General features: G+C 43.7%; 1 protein-coding gene across 2 annotated transcripts; it reads left to right on the top strand.

The window, feature by feature from the left end:
• Positions 1–16,293: 16,293 nt before the first annotated feature.
• On the top strand, positions 16,294–22,835 carry LOC307238470 (Krueppel-like factor 9). Of its 2 annotated transcripts, XR_013844432.1 has the most exons (3): positions 16,294–16,961; positions 18,740–21,602; positions 21,740–22,835. XR_013844432.1 is itself a non-coding variant. In XM_080011458.1 (2 exons), the coding sequence occupies exons 1-2, from the start codon at positions 16,481–16,483 to the stop codon at positions 19,006–19,008; spliced, it is 750 nt and encodes a 249-aa protein (XP_079867584.1). In that variant the 5' UTR covers positions 16,294–16,480; the 3' UTR covers positions 19,009–22,835. The 2 variants fall into 2 exon arrangements, 1 of the variants encoding a protein (XP_079867584.1); XM_080011458.1 differs by having other exon boundaries at positions 18,740–22,835.
• The last annotated feature ends 275 nt before the right edge of the window (positions 22,836–23,110 follow it).

Below are 23,110 nucleotides of genomic sequence, written 5' to 3'. Positions count from 1 at the left end.
CAGGAGCAGGCTCCCTGGAAGGCTCTGGAACGGCTGTCTGCGCGAGAACGGAACGACATCATGATCAGTTCCAGCTCAGCCATCAACGCTGCTTTTTCGGCTGACGTCACCGAGCACATACTGCATGCACGGATCTTCCATCTCCAAATCAACATTGACAACCTGACCTAAGCCGCAGTGAGGCGGTTTTCTGGTACGTTCTCTGGTCCTTCCTCAGCTCTTCCACTGTCCCCTCCAACTCCAGCTCCGCGGACGGGCTCCTGGGCTCCGACAATGTTATTCTCATCATCACTTGCCTCTTTTTCAAATTCTGGAATAAGTCGGTAGAACAGTGACGGGGAGTGAAATATTTAGGGCGGGAGATAAAGCTCCAAGTATTATGTATCATTACGATTATCATGACCCCCCAACTCTGACACTTTTAAATTGCATTTTTTTTCTTCCTTTCAGATGACAAATATTATATACACCGTAGACATGCGTATATACATTATATACTGTATGTACTGTATATAAAAGCAGATTCAATTATATTATGTCTTAGATTAGAGAGAGAGAGAGAGGAGAACGGGTGGATAATCATGTCCATTTTAAAGTTAAACGTTTAAAAAGAACTGTAATATTGGATTGCAATATTCACAACATAAAGCACTAAAGTGATTGAATGCAGTGAATAGGTACATTGAATCCGGACGTCCCTGCCAACTCTTGTCCAACGAAAACAAAAGATAAATTGTACAAACTCGCAAACCCTGTCTGAAAGCTACCCGCGGACCACCGGACACTGGACGGGCCCCCCTCACAGAGGCCACTGAGTTTCACCGACCCACCTTGTCCGTGGCGTGGAGGGCCGCAGCGAGGCTGAGATTCTGCTTGCCGTAGCTGGAGGCCATCTGCAGGGTGTGGCTGTGTTTGGAGGCCTCCAGGGAGACGTCTCCTCTCAGGGGAGGAGTCCACAATGAGCTGAAGGAGCAGGAAGCCTTCACACTTTGCTTCCCAACCACGCCCCAGCCACCTGCCTATCAGAGGGGACCGGGGACAGACAGGCAGGGTGGTAAGCCTGCACGTCGGTTGCGTCTGTGTACTTTTAACTATTCTACCCGGAACGATTCAGCGTGAGCGTAACTACAGTTACATTGTGGACAGGGATGACTAAATAATCATTATAATAATCAGAATTATAATATTAAAAAATAATGATAAAAGTAATATTTTTTATTTTTATAGCACCTTCAATAAACAAGGTTACAAAGTGTTTTACAGAGACAAAATCTTAAAATTATAATAAAATGTTAATAAAATAAAATAAAATAAATAAAAACTGTTATTAAAAATATTGTCGTACAAAACAAATCATACAAGTCATGTTTAAAAAAAAGGATAAAGGCAAAGCAGCAACAAGGTGAGCAGATTCTGCAGACTCAGCTGTTACAGTGAGGGGCCATTTCACAGTAGTCATACAGCAATACTTTATCACCATTTGATTTACAACTCACTTTTGGTATAGAAAAAAAAGTGACTTTACTATTTTACCATTTACATTGCAATCATATTGTAATAATATCATATCAACATACACACTTGAATATCAAAGATGAATACCGCCAAAATAAAATAATGAAGATTGAAAACAAACAAATACAAAATAGTGTTGCCTCGCACGTTCATATCAAGTCCTGATTCTCCTCCTTACTTTGACGTAGGTGAGAGACGGCGTGAAAAGGTGAATTCGGGCCTCCTTCTCTCTGCCGCCGTCCCTGTACAGGCCCTCCAGGACCAGGTTCCGGACGGTCAGCAGCTTGCGGGCTGTGAGCTCAGAGGTGAGCTGCAGGGTGTGCTGCTGGGGCTGGCTCAGCTTATGGGCCGTGTAGATGTACAGCCAGGGCGTGTCCATGTTGAATGTACCTGGTGCAAAAAAAATAAACCATTGAAGCAACTAAGAAGTACAACGTACAGTATGCGGAAAGCAGGTGCCCCACATGCAGCTCACTGTGGGGAAACCCCCCGCCCTGTCTGTTCACCCCTCCACCATCTCAGGAGCAGCTTTTGTCTCGGCGATATTAAACCTGAACCTACTCCAACTCTCATCTGCTGATTTGCGCTGCGCCCGAATCGACAATTTCCCCAGACGCACGGTTACAGTATATGCCTACACAGCCCATGACCTCAAATAGCTCAATTTAAGAAGAAGAAGATACACACTTTATTAATCCCCCTGGAGAAATTAGTCCTCCGCATTTAACCCATCCCAGGTATCTAGGGATCGATCCTGACCGATGCCTTGGTCAGGGGCTGGAGTGTCTTACCCTAAGATGCATCCTCTCGCTATGAGGCAGCAGTGCTAACCACTGAGCCACCATCAATCACCATCACCGTCACCTACAATATTATTCTTGGCCCATTGTAATGCCTTATTATTGCATTATTTTGTATTTCATATTTTGTTACTTATTTTCTCAAAATATAATTGCATTTTGTTTAATTGAATAACACACAAGAGTCTGGCTGATCTGATGCTTAAGATATCTGTGCAGTCCAGCATAAAATATGGGATCTGAGAAAATTCCCAATACGAGAATTTGAGACCAAAAGCCACATAAAACATATAAGATATTCAGGGAATAAAAAGGCGTCATGGTGTTAATAAATGGCTTTGGCTTTGGCTTTAAATGAGCTATGTAAATGCAGTCAATTTACCGAGCCCGAAATAATGGCTAAAAAGAACGGGATGGATACTTGGTATATGTGGTCAAGAGAGAGATTTAAGACGCCCAATGGGTTTAGGCAGTGAAGGGGCGCGGTGCAAAAACAGGAACGCCATCTACCTTCCCATGTCTTCTGCAAGGCCTCGCCGGGGGGGCTTTTCCATTGCAGCCCGGCCACCAGCGGCATCAGGTCGTTGTAGTTGACCTTGAGGTGGGTGCTGCTCTCTGAGCCGCGCCCTCTCAGGTGGGAGTGCAGGAGCTGCGTCCTGTAGCTGAGACGTTTCTCGGGCACCTGGAGGCTGAACTGAGCCGGCAGAGAGCACAGCGGTTTCTCCACTATAGCAACGGAACAACAGTTTGAAAGGATACGAAAACGGCCGCAGGTCGTTGTCAAACCGAGGCCGGTGTTCAACACACTTTCACAAGTTTGACAAAAAAAAAGAATTTTTCTTTTTTGACACAAATGTCGGCGATGCTCATAAAATCGTGTGGTAACTGTTATTTAAAACAAAATATAATTTTGTCCTGCTGTACCAAGATTTTCTTCAGCTTTTTGAGTTATTTAATGTTTTCCTCTGGCACGCCTGCAGCGATAATCAGTGATACAATCACCAACATACACTGTTTGACTAATAACTGATTAATAAGTGTCAAAATTTGCTCTTGTTAAAACAGTACCTGGCAAAAAAAGTGACATAAGATCATTGACGTTCAGCGTCCGTTTTTTACAGTCGCTTTGTTCATTTTCACGCAGTTTCACACTGAAAGATGAATCCATTTCAAACAAGCGAGCACAACAATAATAGATTAGATCAACGTGATTGACAGAGGGGGTCCAGGCATCTTTACCTCCAGGGTGTAGCTTGTGTGGTTTTGGGTGCTCTGGTTCTTAAAGGACTGGCTGAGGTGCAGCGTCCGTTTGTTGTTGATCTCGTCCCAGTGCTTGCCGTAGCTCACGTCCAGGCTGGATTTGGAGTGGTCGGGACTCTCCTCGTGCCGCAGCTGGACCTGGACGTGACATTGGGTAGTCAATGCAAGGGAACAACAGGCACATCAATCTTTTATACATCAACCCTTAGGAAGAAACACTTCCGATAGTATTCCTATAGGGTTTCCTCTCGGAATACCACAGGATCATCTATAGGAAATCTTATTGACTGTTTTGACAATATCTGACAATATCAAATTCGTATTGGATCTTATAGGGCATTTTGTGACATTTCCTATAATATCCTATAGAATCTCTCAATAGCAATCCTATAGGATTGGAAGTATTTATTTTACAAAAGTAACTATCCACATTTGAGACACCATCACAATGAGTATCAAATACAAGGTAAAAAAAAAAATAATAATAGGGAAGGTACAGAAGTACAAGGGGTTGGAAGAAGCATTACAGGTCAGCAGGAAGCTCAGTAACGTGTCCCAAACAAGAGTGGAATAGGTCATTTTCCCCTCTTTAAACTGTGACTTATTTAACCCCCAATTCACTTTGTCTAAATGTTTGCATGTGTGTGGACTACATTTCTTGCTTTGTGCTTTTTGGCTGCTTGGAGATGCTTGGAGATGCTTGGAGATGCTGCTTGGAGATGCCTGCAGGTACCTTGTGGTTGATGGACACGGTGTTGGAGCAGTAGAACTCGTGCTCTGCTCTCACAGTGTGGGCGAGGTCCGGGTCCCTCTCTCTCTTCAGTCTCTGCGACATGTAACACTCCTGGCGCAGGTTTCGGCTTTCCTCTTTAAGCGGAAAAGGGTCAAAGGTCAGAAGTTACACCAAAATGGATCTGTTATACATTTAAGATTTGTTCTTCCATAATAGATGGAGATTTCAGATATTTTCATCTGACTGCTTCTTCAGTAGTTCCATTACTGAACACTTACCTAAATTAACTTTTTTTTATCATAATTTTCTACTTTACTTCTAATATTATTTTATCCCATTTATTTTATCCTATTAATATCATTAACCTTGCAATTAAAACCAGGTAAAAGCACTATCTCTTTGTTATATTTGCTGTAACAATGAAATTTATCCACGAGTTAATTCAGTTATATATTCAGTTTAACTTAGGGAGGGTGCCTTTTAGAACTCAAATTATTATTATTTTTTTTTAAGTACTGGGTACATTTCTTTCTTTGTTAGAACACTCAATGAGAGACTTTTACTCTCTCACCTCCCAGACCATATTTGAGCCTCAATGCTGAGCTCAGCAGCGGGCCCTTCATTTCCATCAGCCCCAGGATTCGGCTGCCCACCACGCCCGGCAAGAGAAGCTCTCCCTCGACAGAGTACTGTCTGCTGCTGTCGTCCAGCCTCCGCTCCAGAGACACTAAAACAATCATCAGTCAAATATACGGTGTCACAAAATGCTGCACACACACAAAAAAAAAAACCACCCACACACAAAAAAACAAAACAAAAGTGATGTTCAAATAGGCTAAGACAAAATTATAGTTTCATATAAGAAAGTGGCCTGTACAAAAAGGGTTTTCGGAGCGTAAATTCACGCGGTACCTAATATCGAGGCTGTGTCCTTGAAAACATTCTTCACAGTGGCAGACAAGCTGATCTTTCTGCCTAACCCGCGAGTGACGTTAGCAGAGAGGATCATGGGACGTCCGTCCGGGGCCAATTTGGCTTCCAGGTGATACCGCATCCTCTGTTCTGACTGAACAGTTTTGGTATCCACCAAACCCTGTAAGGAGACTCTCCGTTAACGCACTTCATTGGGTATTAAAAAGAAAAACATTTACGTCAACCGTTAAGATAGACCTTATCAATGCACATACCATGATAAAATAATGATGAACATCATCAATGGAGAGTTCCAGCTTTCCTGTCCTGATATTTCGCTCTTGACTGAGTTGCCCTGTAGAATCCAGGCATCGGGAGAGAAATACCGTGACTTTATTTCACCCACTGACATTTTTGGACAGTAGTAGTTTCATCCTGGCGAAGGCTCGGGTCTTGTCCCACATTGCTGCATCCAGTGAAGTCACGGTACATTTTTTTTTTCTCTGCATAGACTCACCCTGTATATGTATTGTTTTGAGGGGATGGGTGATCTTGAACAGTATCCTGTTAGGGTCCAAGGCCAGGTCCAAAGACATGTCTCTTGGGATGGAGGAGTGCGGTGTGGCCAGCAGGAGGTGAAGGGAGGCGTCTCTGGGCAGCCAAGACCCGCTCTGAGATACAGAGTTTTATCATTAGGCCTCAAGGAACAAACATACCGCGCGGGCAGCATTGGGTTAGGTGACGTTTGTGATAACTCCGTGCCAAGGAATCCGTAAATGCTCTGTACATTAATGCATCCCCTTTGGGTTTGAGGGTACTAATTCATCTGTAAAGTGAGGTCTCTCGGGAATAAACAGGGAGCCAATAAAGAACAGACACGTTATTGTCTTCATAGAAAGACAACGTTTTTGAAAACTGCACAGAAACCCCATAAGCAGATTCAGTTTTAGTTAAAATAGTGAGATTCAATCTGAATTAAATAGGATCCCTGATGCAAAACAGTATGAAAACATTGCTTTGCAAAGGGAATTTGATACTGTTACTGTGTCGGTACCCTCAATGTGCTGGAAGAAGTAGGAGGAGGAGTCGAGGTGAGGTGGGGCAGGGGGAACATTCGGGTTATTTTGAACTTTCAGGAAGTATTGTCCTAATAACTCGATGCTATCAGAAGGGAAGTAACGTTCGCGCAATTCATCTCACACACCTGCGTATGAAAAGAGTAGGCTGCCTCCAAAAGGTAGTAATGGAGGCCCCTGTCCAGCTTGAGCAGCCGGAGGGAAAGGTGAGCCGGGCCAGGAGGGGGAAGCAGCGTCCCCAGAGCAGATGAGGGGAGGGAGACATTGGAGCAGAGCTGCCAACCCACCATCTTAGACCCTGCGAGCAAGCACACATAATGTCCGGCAGCCATTTTTAAAAGAATGACTGAGAATTTTTAAATATCGATCTCACGCCTTGGGTCCATTGGAAAAACCTCTCGGTGAGGAAAAATGACAACTGTGGAAAACTGGTTCATATGGAAAACACTGTTGATAGTATATTTCCAATGTTCATCCACTAAGAGGAAAAAGTGAATTGTTTAAATATGGCTGAGAAGGTTAATACATAATAATAATAATAATAATAATAATAATAATAATAATAATAATAATAATAATAATAATAATAATAATAATAATGATAATAAACAAAAAAACTCACATGTCTTTGGCATGCAGGTGGTCTTTTCCTGGCGACTCTTTGGCCCTTTCATCTCCTCTTTGTGGTCTCCACTAACTTGAAACACTCTAGAACTAGGACACACAGGAATTGCAGTTAAAATCCCCCCTCAAATCAAAAAAAGCTGTAACGGCTCACTGTGTAACTACTTAACTTCACAGCGTATCTTGAGCAAATCTCCCTCTATTGATTATGTAAATAAAAATCCAACTTGATAAAAGCATTCGTATTAAAACACAGCGTCAATTGTTTTATTGTTTTGTTCCTGCACGTTCAGTTTTTAATCTGCTTATTACACATTAAACAAATATTCCACAATTTTATTTCGATCATATTTTATTTACAGTGTGGTCATTTGACTTGGGACTCGTTTAAATTGAAAAATACTGACTTCAGAGAGACGATGTCCATGAAGTCCTCGGGTGTGTTCAGAGTGACTCGGAGGTCCCGACCCTCCTGCAGCTGAACGCTGCCGTCCAGGCTGGTGGAGCTCCTCAGCGCAGACTCCCACCGCACGCCGGCCCGGCCCAGGGCCCCGTCCACCCCCATCCAGGCGGATAGGCCCACATAGGCACTGTGGACCCGAGCCATGAGGGACACTTGGTTCGTGAAAATGAAAACCGCCGTTCATAAAAGGGTCGTAACTCTGCCGGCGTATTTCAGGATGCGGGTCGGCGGACAGAAAACACAACCCGCGCGTCGGGGGCCAAAGCGCCAAAGTATTTGAAAAGAAAGGCTCACAGAAAAATAAAAGGTATGAAAATAAATGTTTCGAGGCGTGGTGAAAACGATATATTGACCAGGGAAATTTTTTTTAATTCAACGGATGAGTGACATCAGATTGACACATACTGAATTTTACATGCATCCCCTCATCAAACTGTAGATTTATATATTCTTTCGACGAGACTCACTTTGGTTTGATGTAGCCGGCCAGGGAGAAGTGTGCCGCGTCTCTGTAGTGGGTGTTTCCCTTCAGGCGCAGCGAGAGCAGCGAGGTCATGTTGACGGCCAGTCGGACGGGCATGCCCGACAGAGACGGAAACTCGAACTCCTCGGTCATCAGCACGGCCCTGTGGTGGAGCTGCACCTCCTGGCCCTAGAACGAGGGAGCGTCCGAGGAGTGACTCCGAGAGAGGCGGCGAGAGAGGGGGGCCCCCGACGGGTGCGACAGGCGGACGGAAAACAAAGAGACGGTGCGGCCGCCCCGTTTTACCTTGAGGAGTTTGACGGCCAGCCCCGCCGCGCTCAGAGAAAGCCGGTGGAGCTGCGTGTAGAGGTCATCGCAGGTCAGCGCGCTGATTTCGTGCCCGAACACCTTCACGCCGACCCAGCACCTGGGCCTCTCCTCCGTCACTTTTCTCTTTGTGGTCAGCTGGAGGGGGAAGAGGGGCGAGGAAAGGAATTGAAACAAGCTCTTAATATTCTCTACTCCCCGTGAAATGCCATCGACTGCTACGTCAACTCACCAGGGCCTTGGCTTGGTTCAAATAACTGCTGGCGCTTGACGAGCAAACTTCCTTTTCCCCTCCATGTTCACCATCTTCTGTTTCTCTTCTTCTTCTTCTTCTTCTTCTTCTTCCTCTGTCGTTGTTATTCCACTCTGCATGCTTTTCATTTCTGCTGGTGGGCCCTCTGTCAGAGGCTTGTGACTGACGGCCAAATACGTTCCTCAAAAGCGGCTCGACATTTTCGACGCGGAGGTCCACCTGGAATGGGAACGGGGATGAGAGGCTGAACAAGAATTTTTTTTTTTCTGCTTTATATTAGAACTAATTCAGGCCAAATACCATATAGGCAAGCTGGCGTGCTGCCAACACAATGTTTTTACTCACTTCCAGAAGGTTGTGGGCCCGGCCATGAAAGTATACCGTCAGGTTAGCCATCGCAGAACGAGGTAAAAAGGACTTGGGAGAGAAAACTAAAGATCCTTCTAGGTTTACCATTCCCATACCTGGAACACACACGCACGCGCGCACACGCACACACACGCACTATTATGGTCTGAAAAGAGTCATCATACTGGCATGGCTGCAGCTCTGTTGGTATTGTGCTTTATTTCATTGCCGTCACAAATTATGTTCTTTTGTATGCTATTCTATGCATATTGCACACACTTACTGTAAGAAACACTTCAACTCACTCAGTATTATGTCCCCCGATAAGACAATTACCTGATTCAACGGTGTGGTCTGAATAGGAGGAGTACTTCCAAAATTCTGCTTCATAGTCTTTGCTGATAATATCATCAGGCAGCGATTCAATAAAAGTCTGCTTCACGGGGTCTTCACTCCGTAGGATGTTGGTCAGGTGACTCCACACGAACGAACCCACTAGGAAGTAAATCAAACAGATTATTGTACGGACAACATCTCCAAGTCAGACCTCCCAATCTCATAACCTCATGTAAAATGAATTAACAGGGAAACAAATGTTTAACTCAAGGTATTTTTGCGTGACATAGATCTATATGGTAACCGAGAGCTGATCTTCATCCTCTTTACAATTTGAATAAGGCACCCTGTATCATCGTTGAATAAATTGTACATTAGAAATGGCTCAAATAGGAAATGTAACTGAAAATTGAGCATTTATTTTGCCCCTTCAGGGAAAATATCCTTTTCTAATTTGAGTCCCGGAACCAAATCTTATAAATGAGAGAAACAGTTTTTTCCATTGGCCACAATGCATCTTCTAAAATCTCTGACTGGAGCCAAACCTTGGCTGGAGGTCTCGTTGCTCAGGGTCGTCCTCACTGTGTGGAGCACTTCTGGGTCCGGGCAGCGCATCAGCTGCTGGTATGCAGCGATCCTGACCTCTGGATCCTCCTGGGAGGATCGGTACAGCTGCAACAGCACAGAGAGCTGCAGAGGAAACTGGCTGTCAATCACGGATCAGACACCCTCTCACCTCCTCGCCTTTTTTTTTACCCTTCAGCAACAGTTCATCGTGAACTAATTACGGCCTTGGCTGGACGCCGGCCATATAGCTTTGTGACATTAACACGCCGTTGAGTGAACGGTCTTTCATCTGGGACTATTAGATCTACATCCCAAATCACAGCTTGCTGTCACCGCTTCACTATTTATAAACAGGGGTGGCGACGTTGACTCACATCAGTCGTGCAGGGCATGCGTCTGAAGGCTTGGATGGCAGAGAGTCTCAGTTCAATCTCCGTTGAGGGGCCAAGAGCACAGCGGTTTAACAGAGAGATGATGGCTGGAGCAGGGAAACCCGAGTTTCCCACTGCTTTCAATGCATAAAAAAGCTAGGAGAGAGCACAACAGACGAATGAACAAATGAACAGAAGAAATGAATATCCAATCATGCAGATTGACAACAAAGGCCTCCTAGAGAACTGATAGCATCATTACAACCTTGGAAACTAATTTTGAATTGCAGCTCCCGTACCTCTGAGACTCTGGCGGGTTCCTCTCCCACGCAGCCTTCCCCGAGAGCTTCCTTTAGCGTTTGCATGAAGGTCTGCACCTCGGAAGAACGACTGCATGGCGGTCGCGACTTCCTGCACAGCGAGTATACCAGAGAAGAACCAGCCAACAGGGCCCGATTCCGCAACTCTGGATCCTCCAGCAAAGCCTACCAGCAGACAACAGAGCAACCGTGGGTCTTTCATGGCTGTGAGCTTTTTTTAATAGATTTGAAATAATGATTATTATTTATTGGCCTACTTCTTTGTAGTTTCTGATCATTCAAATCACTGTGCAGTTTGCCAATATTAACGCAACATAAGCGCATCATCTAGTGCATGTTGCCTACAGTAACTGGGATCATCATTCCTGTCCTGAGACACTATGAGTCCTACATTGATGGAGGTGATGATCTGGGGAGATGGATGAGGGGTGAGGGCGATGGTGGTCAGGTAGGAGTGAGCCTGGTCCTCGCCAAGCTCCCCCTTCTTCATCAGCTCCGCCAGCAGTAGAATGCAGTTCTCTGATCCACAGGCTAGTAATGCATCCAACAGGGGCTGCCTGTGCAAACAAGAGAATCCACGGGAGGTCGATTGTATGTGAGTGCACAATCGTTCTGTGGAGTGCTTAATATGTGGTTTATCAGTGTCTCATAATCATTTTTTACGTGTTTTTAATATTTTGAAAACATATATATATATTCTCGTAAATATACATTAATTCCCTCTGTTCGGGAGACATGACATTCTGCACTGAACTTTACCAAATTGTGTATTTTGTATAATACTGTGTTATGCTTAAGAAATGTTCGAGTTAGATATTTGCCTTGGTCATTTCAGGTAATCTGTTTGAGAAATCACTTCAGGTCATGGTTAGCTTAAGTCCCACATGCATTTGTCCGAAACTTTCACCAGAAGAAATGTATTTTTCTCAGTCAGGCACCAAGCATGCTTTGGACTAAAATGCATTTGGCCTGGCTCGAGAAAGGTGGCATCCATACATACAAGGTTCACTGAGGGGCCGCGCAGAAATATTTAATTTCTAATACATTTGGAATCACTCACCAGTCATCCAAACACTTAAAAGAGGACTCTTTCCATAGCGTCCTCAGTTGAGAAAGAGACAAATCCCTCAGTTGGAAGGCCAATTGAAGGAATTGTTGTGACATCTACAGTGAAATATGAACAGCGACGGATGATTTTCAAAGCCACAGTAAAAAGTCAAAAAAATATATAATTTGGATCATAATAGTCATCATTATAGTCAATAATAATCATTATACCCAATTGGATTCCTTGAAATCAATCAATTATGAGTTTGATTTCAGAAGTGTAAACTGACTGTATTCAATCCTTTCCTATATATGTAGAATTATATCACAGAAATGTTCAGTTTGTTTTTTACACATCCCTAGCAAGCAGACTGTAATGGATGCTGCCAGGTCGTCTATGACTGAACTTCTGTTTGAAGAAGAAACAAATCACTGCTTCACTGACAGCAAATGCCTCGGGGAAGGCAACCCATGATGTACAAAGCCAAGTAAACATTTTGGTTCGACAGATACGGGCTTCTTGAAGTAAGGCTTCTTCAACTTCTAGAAATATATATAAATATATATCATATAAATCATATAAATTATTTTTTTTACTCTATTTTTATTGAGATAATTCCACTTTTTGCAGTAAAAGACCAACAACAAAATCACCAAAATTCTTCAAATCGGAAAATACGAAAAAAAAGAAGCTCCTGTGGACAAAGGACTGTGTTTATGAATATGTTCATGTATAGTTATAGAAGGTACGTTTTTTCACCTGCAGAACCTTCAGGCAAGTAAATTGGAAGTATTTGAAAACCTTTCCACACCTGAAATTTATGTATGACACCTACATGTATTTATTGATGTATTACATTGAATTAAATTCTCCTCTATGCCTACAAGTAGAACAATCTTTCAGCTAAAACCAAATAAGGGATAAATCACTAGATAGATCCTACCTGTTGCTGGTCTGAGGTTAAACCGCACAACAGCCCCACAGTTTCACCGGCCTGCTGCCGAGTGGATGCTGCTCCTCTGCCCGACCCTGCATCCCTCTCCTTCTCAAACTGCAGGCCGGTCAAAACGCCTGGGCCGAGGGAATCTGAAAATTTGAATCGGAAAAGGAAATAAGGCCTCACCTCTCCCCAATGCAAACATGAGGCATAATAACAGAAGATGAAAGGAATGGGAATGTTTCATAGAGTATGGAGGGCAAGGCTGGGTGCAGCACTTGTGCATCATTTGAATTGCTGCTGGCAGTTATGACAAAGACCTACCTATCCCCGGGGGTGTCCCTGGCTGGGCTCTGAGCAGGATAAGTGTAGAGACAGTTTGCGTCTTCACAAATCCTGCTGATGCAGTTGCCATGGCGATGGACTCTGTACAGTTGACCTCTTGCATCACTGTAGTCCCCTGGCGCTGGGTACACTGAAGTTTGGAATCAACAGTCTGAAAACAAAACAGACAAGAATGCTCCCATCAACAAAATGCAATGTGTCGAATGTGCAAATATGCCAGGTGCTTAGAAGTGGCATGTAGTATAAACATTGTCAAAAAAAGATTGTATCATTTAATGGAAAGTACAATGATAAATGCAAAAAAATAAATAAAACTAACAGGAAAAGCAATGCAGTTCTAAGCGCCCAATGTTCTGTGCACTGATAATCTTAAACTTGACACCATACTGGGAACAAAAAGGATTTGGTGAAGCATTCATCATTTGAACATCATTAACAACTACTTTTCTCAATTACACTTCTGAACAAAGAGAGGACCAACTAACAGTGTCTTCAGTCAGGGACGTGGAATGAGGCCAGAAGTCTGACAGCCAGTGCTTGTGACACTGTTTCAGGTCCCTCGTCTTCAGCAGTAAAGCTCCTCTCTTCTCATACCTGCTGCTGCAGGTCCCATATATATCAGTCTGGGAGAACGGCATGATAAAAGCTGTTAATACTTATAACATTATTGTTTAAAAATAAATATATATTTTTTCTTTTTTTTTTAGCAAAAAAAAAAAAAAATAAAAAAAAAATATATATATATATATATATATATATATATATATATATATATATATATATATATATATATATATATATATATATATATATATATATCTTCAACCAATGACCCTCACCTCTTTTTCTGTGTCCTGTTTGGAGGATGTGTAGGAGGTCTGCAGCATGCTCAGCAGTGCTCTCTTAATGTTCAGGGCCCACACCTGCTCTCCCTCCTGCGGACACAGGGCGCTGACCTTTCCCCCCTGGAGAGAGAACTTAAGGCGCATTCTCTCCAGCGACTCCCTGGGAAACCAAAACACCAGATGAGTTCCCCCAAGATGTTGTACAAACAAGATGTGTGCAGAGTATCACATTCATAAAAAAATATGTATATTATTTTTTTCTGTGAGTGAGTGTGTGGTGGTGGTGGGGGGGGGGGGGGTATGTGCATTTATAGCTTGAGTATTATCCATATTGTTGACTTTGTTGTTTATTCCACCTTTGTATTCTTTTAAGTTCTATGCTCTTATTACAAACATTTTACGCTTGGTTAGAAAGTCTTAGATTGGTTGAACAGATAAGGCCATGAACATGTAACCACACACAAAATATTAAAAAAAAAAGATTGTCAATGCATTACACATAACTTACGAGAAAAATGACTATGTTACCTCAAACTCTTGAAGCGTTGCACAGAGTGCTCCTTCTGAGCAGAAAGTCGCTTTATCTGTGAATTCCTGATCTGATGAACAAAAACACATGAAGTAAGTAAGTAATAAGTAATTTCCCCCTGGGATTATTATAGTATTTCTGATTCTGATTCTGATTCTGAAGTCATGACAGAACCGCAGTGACTTTTGCTGCACTTTGACATGAAGCTTTGTGACACGGTGAGAACCCTTTTACAAACTCACTGACCTGCATTATCAGGTGGCACTTGGAAATTGCGTCAATATCTACCACACAATCCAGAGCCAAACCGTTCCTTCCAGAGTTAGCCCCGTGGAGACTTGGGGATATAGTTGTGCTGTACCTATAGGTATATCTCATGCCTCTCTGGAAGGAGAGGTCTGGGGTAGGGACGCCTGTGAACAAGACCATTTGTAATCAGAGAACATGACCACCTTACCAATTGAGGCATTCACCGATACACACACAATTCGATATGAGAAGACGGACACAAGTACTGCAAACACAGCCACACTTGAGTTTGCACTATTTCTGACGTTCACTTGAATAGATGTGAATTCTCACCTGCACAGTTGGTGCCACAGAGGTCATTTTCCATCTGAATGCAATCCCCTAATACATCGAAACACAAAATAAAATACATTGAGTAAAAACATGTATTAAAAAAAAAAAGGGTGGGGGGGTGGGGGGGTCTCATTAAAACTTACCTTGTAGAAGGAGACAAAAGAATACAACACACAGACAATTAAGCAGTAGAGTAGACATAGCTACAGCAGCCCTGGGTTTCTGCCGTCCAGGATGCCTTCAACCCTCCACATGGAAGCAAGAGAAATGAGAACGAAGCTCTGTTCACAGCCAATGAATGAGCGTGCTTGTGCGTGGACTTCCACAGTGACCTATACCGCTCACACCATCCAATCAGGAAATAGCTTCCCACTTTGAGCCGCAAACACACACACTTGGCCAATCACTTGATGCAACATGGGGGCCCAGTTGAGTTGGGGCCCCCGCAAAAACAAAAAATGAGGTTTTCTTATGCCTGAGAAAAAGACCATGACTTGGGAGTCCAACAGGAAAGACTTCAAGTCAAACATAAATAACAAATGTGCTTCATTGCAAGCAATAAGCTCGCTTTAATGCAAACCGATTGGGTAACGTGTAATACTTTTTGGAAAGTATAGATTTGCAGACATACACACACACGCGATTTAAAATGAGGCCACCTAATGAGATAAATATAAAGATAAATATCAAAATAACACATTCCTGAGAACAATGAAAACAATGCTTGAAGAGAGGTCATGAACATAAAAGAGTTGCATCCAGAGTCTGGGTCCTGCTGGAATGTGAAAATAAAAATATATACACTATTTGATTAGTTTATTTGTTAAACGTGGGTCCAAACAAATTTGTAGATTACTGCTACACACGGCTTTTATATACTTGGCTCAGTAGCTTCCCGGCCAGTTGTACAAATGCAACTGTTATGTTTTGTTTTTGTTTAACATGTACTTTATTTTTGATTTCATTTTAATTTGTTTCACCTCCTTATTGACGTCCTCTGTTGTGCCACTGGAACAATACCCCGCCTATATTATTAAAGGGTTAATAAAACGTTGTTTCATTTTTTTATTTTGTTCGTTTAATCACAAGTCAATCTAACCTATCGGGAAAACATTTTGTGAGAACAAAGAAAAACATGGGTCGGCGGTAGGAAGTTGACGCTGGAGGAAGAGAGACATCTAGTGTCTGGCTCCTGCTGGAGTGGGGAGCAGAAAAGAACAGGGGGGGGGGGGCGGGATGGATGGATGTTTATTTATAAATTGCGTTTATTCATTAATGTCTCGCAAACAAACGAGGACCGCGGGGGAGCGAACGCCCCAAACTTTTCCTGCGCTTTTCTTTGTGACGCGAACAGCGCGGACCAACCCCCGCTCCCCCCCATTACCCAGAGTGCCCGGCTGCCCCGCCGCCTTTCCACCACGCAACCGTCTCGTGGCCCACGCCCGAGCGTCGCGTCAGTGCGCGACGTCAGCGGTGCGTGCGCTGGGGGGGGGCGTGTGTTGGACCGGCTTCTCAGTCAGACACAATGAGCCGTCAGAGGGGGAGAAGCGCGCACGCCGGGCGGGCAACTTTATCGCGCTTTTAGCAGATATACATACTTACCTTTTTTTTTTTTTTTTGTATTCCTAGTGTTGGGTTGCCGCCCACCGACCGGCAGGCGAATTAACCCACTTTATGACGGCAGAGGACGCGCGGTTTGACCGATTTTGTTCGTCGAGTTGGGTAACAACGAGGTCGAGATCCGGCTAGCCCCTCCTCGCGACTCAAACAAGGCGTATTTTTGTCCCCACTCTTCCCCCCGTTGCTGTTAAGAAGAAGAGGAAGAAATGGCCGCCTACTCCGACTATTTCGCCGCCGAGTGTCTGGTGTCGATCTCCAGCGGGCCCGTCCTGCACCGACCCACCCCGGTGGTCCTCGCTGCCGCCCCGGCGGGCCCGCCGGCCGGGGAGGCGGAGGCGGGGTCGAGCGAGGACAGGGAGGTGCGGGAGACGCTGCGGCTCGAGGCGAGCAGCATGGCGACGGTGGCGGGCATCCTCACCGACCTGCACGCCACCTTCCGCCCCATGTCGGCCTACTCGGAGAGCAGCAACTCGTCGTCGTGCGGCGAGAGCGGCTACACCACGCTGTCCGACTCCACCGGCACCCCGACCATGACCCCCTCCGCCACCCCGGTCCCCGGGCAGCAGCAGCACTGGGGAGGCGGGGCACCGCGGTCCCCGGTCAAGCGGCACCAATGCACTTTCGACGGATGCGACAGAGTTTACGGGAAGTCGTCCCACCTGAAGGCGCACATTAGAACCCACACAGGTAAATAAAGTTCATGTGGTTTGTCGCGAACGGCTCTTTTCCATCGACTCGGGATTCGCGGCGAATCCATCTTCAGTTTCCCCAAAGTGAAAATAATGACCGAGGCCCTGACCGAATTAAAGCCCGGGGCTGAGGAAGGTCAGGGCATGGCTGTGACCGACCACCGACGCGAGGCGTTCTTTAATTTTTAAAACACACCCCTTGTTATTCGCGCGTCGGTGTTGTTCCGCCATAAATAAACACTTGTGACGGGGTTTTGATGGCGATCGCGGGGCTTCCACTCGGGTCGCGCGGCTCAACCGACATTATTTCGGTGTCGTCCGCCGGAAGTCCTCGCTCGCTCGCGCGTGCGTTATACAACGAACCGAATCAACCGACTCGAGTCGGGACGTTGAACGGCTCCTTTTAACCGTGCGACACGTCGGTAACCGAAAAGTCGAACCTTTTATTTTCCTCGAATAGTCGGAAGTTTTACCCACTATTCATCGATGTCATATTGTTATTATATATATACATATATATATAAATCTATATATATAGTCTCGGTTTTAATGGATTAGTATCTGGAGCTGGGTGGGTGGGTACCTTCGCGTATTTACCCGCGAGTTAGTACAATCGGTGCACAACAAAGGGGGATAGGGGGGCTCCCCACCGGAGGGCCGCTGACCAACACATGGAGTAACAATGGAACCGGGCTGGACGCGAAGAACCGCGACGAGCTTCTTCCCCGACGCGTGATGTGCACGCGAAGTGTAATTCGGGGGGAGAGGCGCGCAGCGCAGGTTAAAACGCCGCTTGTTTTACGGCAGCTCGACCCACGCAGCCCAGACGTAATCCCGCTTTCGGACCGCGTGGGACAGGATCGATTTTTTTTTTTTTTTTTTTGTGTGTGGGGGCGGTGGTGGGGGCTGGTCGGGGGGGGGAGTTATGTCTGCTTTTGTTCTTTTCTGGTTTTAAAATTACGTGTGTAAAGTCGTGAAAGAAGCGCACTCGGATTAAAGGGGGGGGGGATTGGGGAGAGGAAAAAAAAAAACTGCGGCGTTTTATTGCCTGGGCGTCAATAAAACGCCGGGAACGCCCACGGAGCACAAAATGGCAAAGCAGGGCTTCGAAACGTGGCCTGGGATTGCAACGTGGAATATGTCCCTGAGCATCCCACGCGATCGATTTGGCCCGTCTTCAATCGCCATTAAAAGCAGACACACCGACTCGGAGTGGCGCAATGCATCGCGGTGTTTTAAGTGGCGGGGGGGGGGGGGGGGGGGGTCCATCATATGTTTTATCTGCATGTTTGGCAACTATACATTTTGAGAATAACCCCATTGAAACATGTCTGGCTTGCGACAAACACCTTGGTGAGATGAATTTAGTTGGTAAGACGATGAGAATTCCTGCCGACGTCCATGAGGCGTTTGCTGCTATGACTCCAACTCATACTTAAGCGTTGACATCGATTAAGTTCTTGCCGGGGGAGATATGTGTAAACGCCCAAAATAAACAATCTCCCATAATAGTGACCCCGGAGGCCACCGTAGCCTGGTCGCCTCCCCGCCTCCCGGGGAGTTGCCGTCTGTCACAGGATTTTTTATTTTTTTTTGTTGGTGTGTGTGTTATTTGAATCCCGACTTTCTCCCCAATTTCATTTTTTCCAAGCGAAGCGAGACGGTCGTGGGTGGAAATGTCGAGCGCAGTGCTGACATCACAGCGGGGTGAATCGTGACCCTTTGGGGGGGCGGCGGTTAACGTCCCCTGCTTGTTTCCCCTCCTCCCGCCTCTAGGTGAGCGGCCGTTCCCGTGCACCTGGCCCGACTGTGAAAAGAAGTTTGCTCGGTCCGATGAGCTTGCTCGTCACACCCGCACGCACACGGGGGAGAAGCGCTTCCTCTGCCCGCTGTGCGACAAGCGCTTCATGCGCAGCGACCACCTGATCAAGCACGCCCGCCGGCACCCCGACTTCGTGCCCTCCATGCTGGGGCGGAACAAGAGCGCCGCCTCCTCCCCTGCCCCCGGGCAGAGCGGCGCGTCCAGCCCCATCGTCGGCCAGTAGGGGTGTGTGTGTGTGTGTGTGTGTGTGTGTGTGTGTGTGTGTGTGTGTGTGTGTGTGTGTGTGTGTGTGTGTGTATTAGGGGGAGGTGGGGTTGGGTTCATGGGTCACAAGCAGCACAAATGTCATGGGCATCAGTTTCAAGTTAACCAGCTACAATCAGATCCACTGGATAGGACTTGGCATGTACATGTGCACAAGCAAACACACAGGAACCTGGATAAGATGCGATTTTTGCCGGAGGAGGGCGTCGCCTCCACTCGCACAGATGAACTAACTGACCACTATATGGATACTCAACTCAACCTAGTTTTCTCAGATCTACAACCGAAAAAACACTGCAGGGATTCTGAACCTTTTTCTGTATAATTGTGCACATCATTCATCAGCCAAATGCTTTCTTCTTGTTTTTTTGTTTTTTTTCCTCCTCAAAGCAATCGCTTTTGTACTCATATAGTTCTCTTTTCTTAATTAGCACCATTTTGTGATGGTAGATAGTAAAGTAGAGGACAAATAGCTTATTATTATTTTTTTTTTGTGCGTGTGTTTTTTAATGCTTTGCTAATTCCATAGTTTTAAGAGGTGGCACATTCCATGTTTATTTTACTGTAGCCGTTGTTTCCTCTGAGTTATTTACAGCAATTATCAAAGCTATGTCTTTTCCTGTAAAACTGTTTAACAGCAGATCCGACTTACATGTCACTAAAATGTAGAACGAACCTTAGAACAACAGCAGTTTGTGCGGCTTCTTCCATTTTAGATCAACAGTCACCCATGAATACATGGTAGTATTATGCCCAATATTGATGCAAATGTATATAAGCTTTAAGCTTTAAATGTAGAAAATCCTAATGCTATGAGTAGCTAGTAATACACATGTGGTGAATTGTAGTCCAGGGGTGAGAGTATATGCTTGGTAGGATGGAGTTGCTTGGGTGTGTGTGTGTGTGTGTGTGTGTGTGTGTCTTTATTTACAGTTGAGTAAGAGGGCAACATTATGTGGTGCTCTGAATTTTGAGAGAGACAGGTGAGGTGAGCTTGATTCGTGTTGGGTTTTTTTTTTTTTTTTGGTTTGTTTATTTTGTCAGTCTGCCATCATCTGGACAGTCTCAAAGTTAAATCTGCCATAGGCTTGCTGTCCATTGACGTATCATGGATGTGAAAGCAGACAATGGAATGTGTTTCAGGATTTCTCTTTGCATTTTCGTTGCAGCACCAGATGAATAAGAATCCCACATATGACATGACACCACGCTAATCCAACAGAAAAAAAACATGTTAACGGTATCTCTTGTGATGGTGTGTTCTGATTGTTTTAATCGGTAGTAAAATAAATTTCACCTTTTTTTGTACAGTTGTAAGGTACCAAAATGAATTGTCATTGTGGGATAGTGAGATTAATAGATTGTGTTGAAAATTAAGAAAAGCCTCTATTTAGAATAGAAAATGCAATGTGCTTTATAATGACAGGACAAAATTGAGGCGTTGGCAGGTATTTCTAAATACTGATGTTGGCAAGTCCCACTGTAAATTTTAAAAGCATTTTGTAAAACGGAATTGACTAAACTTCGAAAAATGTAATATTAAAACCCATAAGTGCATATAATGTCCAGGACTGGCTAAAGAGAGGTTAAAATTTTACTTTTATCGTTTCCACTGTTGGTCCAATTAGTGGACACATTATTTCTTTATCTCAGTGAAAAACACTTCAGGAAATTCAGAAAGCCTTAATCTATGTCATAACTACTTCGCACCATGTTTACAGTTGGATCATGTTACAGGTATTTGGCCTTCTCTTTGGGTCCATGACAAATACTCATATGCAATATTGCACTTTTGCTCACCGGTGTTTTAAACTCTATTTGGCTTAATAGTATAGCTTGCACTGTTACTTTGCTTCTACAAGCAAACACTGTGGAGTTTTGGTAATGTATCTCATTAACCAATGGTTTATAAAACTGCCTTTGTCAAAGTGCTCTAGTAGGTGTGGCAAAAAAAAAAATCTAGATAGGTATTTTTATTTGAATTGGGGTTTTCTGTGTTTGCTTATTTTTAGTTGGCTATTTCTGCATTGTCCTCGTAGTTGATAGTGCATGATTAGATTTTTTATTTTACTCTGATTAATTTGGTGGGTTTTTTTTTCTACAGTAATAATATTTAATGGCTGACTCCCGATGTCTTCCTGTTTTGTATCTCAAACCAACAAATCTGTTCCATTCACTTATTTCACTGCATTGTTTTAACTGCTAGTAATTTAACTGGGTATGTATTCATTGTAACGAATACAATCTGTCGACAGTTTTTGGTTGCTGCTGGCAGTGACTTTGAACACATGGACTGTGGACTCATGAAAAAACACACTATATAGAGAAGTACTTGCTATGTTTTCAAATGAAAATATTTCTTTGCGTCTCATTCTGCAGTTGGAGGCATTTCCTCACAGACTCTTTCCGGGTCACCGATCAAAGCTATAATATCACACACACACAATAAGACTATAATATAATACCTCATTTATTCTGTGGAACACTCTGCAAGCGCCAGATTCACAAGGATATCTGGACAAAATCCCTCCATACTCCTAAGAGATTCCAAAGGTATTCATCCTTGAATTTAAAAACATTTTCTTTTCCAGCAAAGCCTATTCTTTTGGACTAGTGTTTCCCAGTGTCTGGTAGTTACTGCGTATGAACTTGACACCATTGTGTGTTACATTGTTTTTTCTATTTTACAGGTATCTACATCACTGCTTAACTAATGCCCACCCCTCAGTTCCCACTGGAGCCGTCAACATACTTTCCAATGCAAATTTCTCTTTTAACCAAACTGCGTTAAAAGCCTCTTCGAAACTAAATCAAAGCCAAGCATGGCTTTCCAAGTTGTGTGCAACCTCAATGTTGAAGGGGAGGCGGACTGTTGAGTGACACAATGCCTCAATGCTTGTCTAGGGTGTCTGCAGGTCATTAAAAGCAGAAAAATGACCAATTCAGCAAAATCGAAGGCCTTAAATTGCATTAAAAATCTGAAAATCTATTTTTTAACAGGTGTTGGATTGTTTGACCTTAATTTAATGAAAATGAATACATTTTGATTCAGAAAACGGGCAATATCTGTCCTCGGAAATGAAAGGTTAGAAAATATCCATTGTAATGCACATCGGCCTCCAGCTAACCAGAATTTGAGCGTGGAACCTTCACTTCCACTGGTCTTCAGTTTTGCTCAAAATGGCATTGAAAGGGCCTTGAATAGAATATTGTGATACCTGCAGATGCCCTGTTGTAGATTTCAGTTCACTTTAGCACAAGATAAGGAGTCCTCAGTCAACTTATACTTCTCAACTATACTTATCAACTCTCAATAACACTATTGATCCTTTTTTATTTTGCTCTTTTGCTCATCCCACAAATTGAGATATGCACATTGTATAGGAAAATGTTTTTAAATTGAAACCAAATTTTTACATTAAAAATGTAATTATTTGAATTCTCTCATCAGAGCTTTAGTTATTGTCAATAGAATGAAATGTGGAATTTGATACATGCTGCAAAATGTTATTTCAATATTTATCTTCTCAGGTGTCTTAAATTTTGAGCATTGGAATTTCAATATTTCCTGTGCAGCACCGAAGTACAAGCATGTCTAATTTCTTTTTTTTATGCAGATTAATTTATTACACTTAATTTGTATGGTTTAATTATTCTTTCATAACTCATTTTGTGGAACAACTAATTTTAAATGGTTTGTTTGGTTGATATAGTTTGCAAGCATTTGTTCGCTTGATATGGAACTATCAGTGCTTTTTTTTTTTTAATAAATGCAAATCCTTGAGTTGATAACTTTCGTTCTTTGCAGTTATTATATATGAGTAGAAAGGTCAGAATGTTGCTTTACAATCATAACTAGAACAAATTATGGCACAGTCTATTAACTGACCAAGATATACTGTATATGCTTTTGTCAGCCACGACCAACAGAACTTTTGAGGCAAGTTTCCCTTGTTCCGAAAAAAAAAAAGGTAAAGGACTATTAAAAATCTTATAATATGAGCTATCGTTTGGGAAATGGTCATGGTCATATAAAATTTGTGTGCTGAGTAGTAAACTGC

The sequence above is a fragment of the Zeus faber genome (assembly GCF_960531495.2).
Source record: "Zeus faber genome assembly, chromosome: 12".
Classification (NCBI taxonomy): domain Eukaryota; kingdom Metazoa; phylum Chordata; class Actinopteri; order Zeiformes; family Zeidae; genus Zeus; species Zeus faber.
Note: the sequence above shows the minus strand (reverse complement) of the source record. Positions and strands in the feature narration are given on the sequence as shown.

Coding starts and splice junctions, on each gene's coding strand:
- LOC307238470 (XM_080011458.1), top strand. CDS start 16,481: ATGGCCGCCTACTCCGACTATTTCGCCGCCGAGTGTCTGGTGTCGATC. Junction 16,962..18,739: donor GCACATTAGAACCCACACAG/GTAAATAAAGTT, acceptor TCCCGCCTCTAG/GTGAGCGGCCGTTCCCGTGC.